Below are 3,045 nucleotides of genomic sequence, written 5' to 3'. Positions count from 1 at the left end.
TTTCATCATTGCAATTTGTATCCCCAAAATTCTTTGTGTGTTTATACACAGTAGGATTGTCAATTGATTTCATTTATTTTCATTCCACACATACTGTATGTTCCAAATGCCCAACTTCTTCAAAAACTTCTTCAGCTGCCACCTCAATTAAAAACAACTAGGTTCCTATTCCATTCTGGTAAACTCCAGCCCATGTTTTCTTTTTAAGGTGCCACGTACCTAAAACAACTCTTTTCAGAATTGGTACTTTACAGGGTGTCGTTCACACTTTTGTGCTAAATGGGAGGCTTGATTCAATTTGATTTAATCCACTCATTCTAATTGAATTATTTTCCAAGTGTTGGCCCCTCCCTGGTACCGCCTCTATTTGCATATCTCCGGGACCATTGCACTGATTGGCGACTCTATGTTCAATGAAGAGCTCCCGGCTCATATTCTAGGAGCCCTGAGATAGCAAGGCAGTCGGATTCAAGGAGCTAAAAGTACAGTGAAGAGAGCGAGCTGTCTCCTCACACTCTGGATGACCAGTTGAGGGCTACGGTCAATGAAAGAAGTGACTAGGCATCAGGACCGGGATCAGAGCATGGAGAATCAAATCGCTCGTTGCAAGATTGTCGTAGTTGGGGATGCACAGTGTGGGAAAACAACTTTATTACATGTATTTGCTAAGGATTGTTATCCCGAGGTAATTTTGATTTTCTTCTTTAGAATTTTTTTCCCCACAAAGCAGTCTAAAATCGGAATAAACCATCCGCTGTTTTGAGTAACTCGCACCGCACCGAGGTGTCACATTAAGATGTTACTAAGATCTTTACATTTTCCTGGAAAGAAATGCAATGAAAATACGAGTGGTCGCCGTTAAGTTTTTTTTTTCTCAAATGTGTAGTTATTAAATCGATTGCCTCAATAACATATTACAGCATTATGTGCAAAATCTGGCAGATGTTACTTAAAAATATTGACGTTGGGAGAATTTGTATAAACCAATTCTGCTTCGGTGGCGAAACTGGGAAAAGTAGACCGACTATATTGATTTTTGGATTGAGATATTTCCTTGTGTTTGTGTGGTTTCGGTTGATCTTTCTTTCTTTCTTTCTTTCTGTCTGTCTGTCTGTCTGTCTGTCTGTTTAGGAACACTAAAGTAAGCTTTAAAAACACGAAGGAGTTATATAATTAACTGTTTATGAAAAATTAAATCAAATTGAGCCTGATCGTTAAATATCATCTCATTTTTTAAAAAAAATCTCGCTTTATTTTCCTTTAAAGCATTTATGAATTCAGGTCTTTAATGTCACTTTTTGCATCTTTAATTCTAGAATTATGTTCCTACTGTGTTTGAGAACTACACGGCGAGTTTTGAAATTGACAAGCAAAGAATCGAGTTGAACATGTGGGACACTTCAGGTGAGTTGTTCCGTTTAAACCAGGGACTGCTGCTGGCTTCAGGGATGACTCAAAAAATAACAGGAGAACTGTGCGCCATTGCACCAAGCCGGTGTTACACCTGGACCGTCCAAGTGGGGACTGTGTGCAGATTCTAACAGCCGTGGTGGGGGGAGGTGGTGGTGTCAGGGTAGAACGGCAGCATCGTTTGCTGCAATCTGTTTTTCGCTTGATGATCTCAAGGAGAGTTAATCCTCCTTCCACACCAAACCCCAGCCCCGCCACAGAAGAAGTGCAGCCTGGTCGCCTTCAGGATGAAAACGTGTTTCCTAACACTTGGTTAAATTTGATTGTGACTTGCATTGACCAGGCGCCCGAGCAGATTGACATTCAAAGTGGCAGCGCCGATAAGCGCAGCACGTAGCAGGCAGACGACAGGCAAGAGGAATGCTTAACTCATTTAGACAAAAACTTCAAGGGTTTTGCATTTGGGGCTGTGAGGGTGTCTCAGTTCCCTGACAGTGCGTCCTATTTGGGCTGTTATGCCCCACAATCGCTGCGGTTTTGTTTTAAAAAAGCGTGTTTGCCAGTCAGTACACAGCCCTGAAACCATTGACCTTTCTAACCGTGTTTTTTTTAAAAACAAATAAAACATTAGACAAGCTTGACAGTATTGGGGCTGGCCTTTCTATCTTTATGATCTGAGAGAAACTGGGGCGGCACTGTGCCACAGTGGCTAGCACTGCTGCCTCACAGCATCGGGTTCGATTCCACCCTCGGCCGGCTGTCTGTGTGGAGTTTGCACATTCTCCCTATGTCTGTTTCCTCCGGGTGCTCTGGTTTCACCCCCACAGTCCAAAGATGTGCAGGCTAGGTGCAGCGGCCGTGGTAAATTGCCCCACAGTGTCCAGGGACGTGCAGGCTAGGTGGGTTAGCCATGGGAAATGAAGGGTTACAGGGATAGGGTAGGGGAAGTGGGTCTGGGTGGGATGCTCCTTCGAGTGTCGGTATGGACTCGATGGGCCGAATGGCCTACCTCGACACTATAGGGATCCTGTAATGCTGTGAAACTAATTTTAAACAGGGGGGCTTGGACAGCCTTAATGAAAACCTGCTCTTTCAAGCCTTGACTGTAAAGTCCATTTCAATGCTTGACATTGCTACAACACGCATCTTTCGTCCCCCCGGCTTGACAAGCTGAGTACATTTTCCATGCAAAAACGTACAGAGAAAGTCAGCGACACACCGGTAAGCTCCGGAGGACTACAAGGATTTTAGATATATGTTCGACAGTGTTAACTACAGTGGTGCAATCCATTATTTCCCTGTGCCTCCTAGGCCTTTCTTTCTTGCAGCTCTGAAACTGGTCGCTTGGAGGCGTTCGAGTGACTGTGAGGAGCTCCTGTTCTCTGTCCAAATCGTACCCAGGAGGTGAATGAATGAGATGTGTCCTCTCGATGAGGATTAGACTTCGTGGTTTCCTTCTGAACGTTAATCTAGCAACGTTTATGGAAGCATTTCAAACTGTACCTGTGGAGTTTTTAAAAGACTGTCTTCTGACGCCTGTGTTTCACTTCTTGCCTGTTCTAAAGTTGCCTTGCACGGTCGTGGTAGGCACAGCAGTAGCAGTTAGTTAAATCTGACGGGCCCGTATTATTTGGG

The 3,045-nt window shown here is 44.1% G+C and overlaps 1 protein-coding gene across 1 annotated transcript; it reads left to right on the top strand.

Moving 5' to 3' along the window:
• Positions 1 to 338: 338 nt before the first annotated feature.
• On the top strand, positions 339 to 1,517 carry LOC125481422 (rho-related GTP-binding protein RhoE-like; the record flags this gene model as incomplete). Its single annotated transcript, XM_048592952.1, has 2 exons — positions 339 to 685; positions 1,317 to 1,517. Coding segments are annotated over exons 1-2 (342 nt in total), but the record flags the coding sequence as incomplete, so codon positions are not given.
• Positions 1,518 to 3,045: the final 1,528 nt, after the last annotated feature.

This window comes from Rhincodon typus, unplaced genomic scaffold, assembly GCF_021869965.1.
Source record: "Rhincodon typus isolate 14 unplaced genomic scaffold, sRhiTyp1.1 hic_rhity00002097, whole genome shotgun sequence".
Taxonomy (NCBI): domain Eukaryota; kingdom Metazoa; phylum Chordata; class Chondrichthyes; order Orectolobiformes; family Rhincodontidae; genus Rhincodon; species Rhincodon typus.
This window is presented reverse-complemented; position numbering and strand designations above follow the sequence as displayed.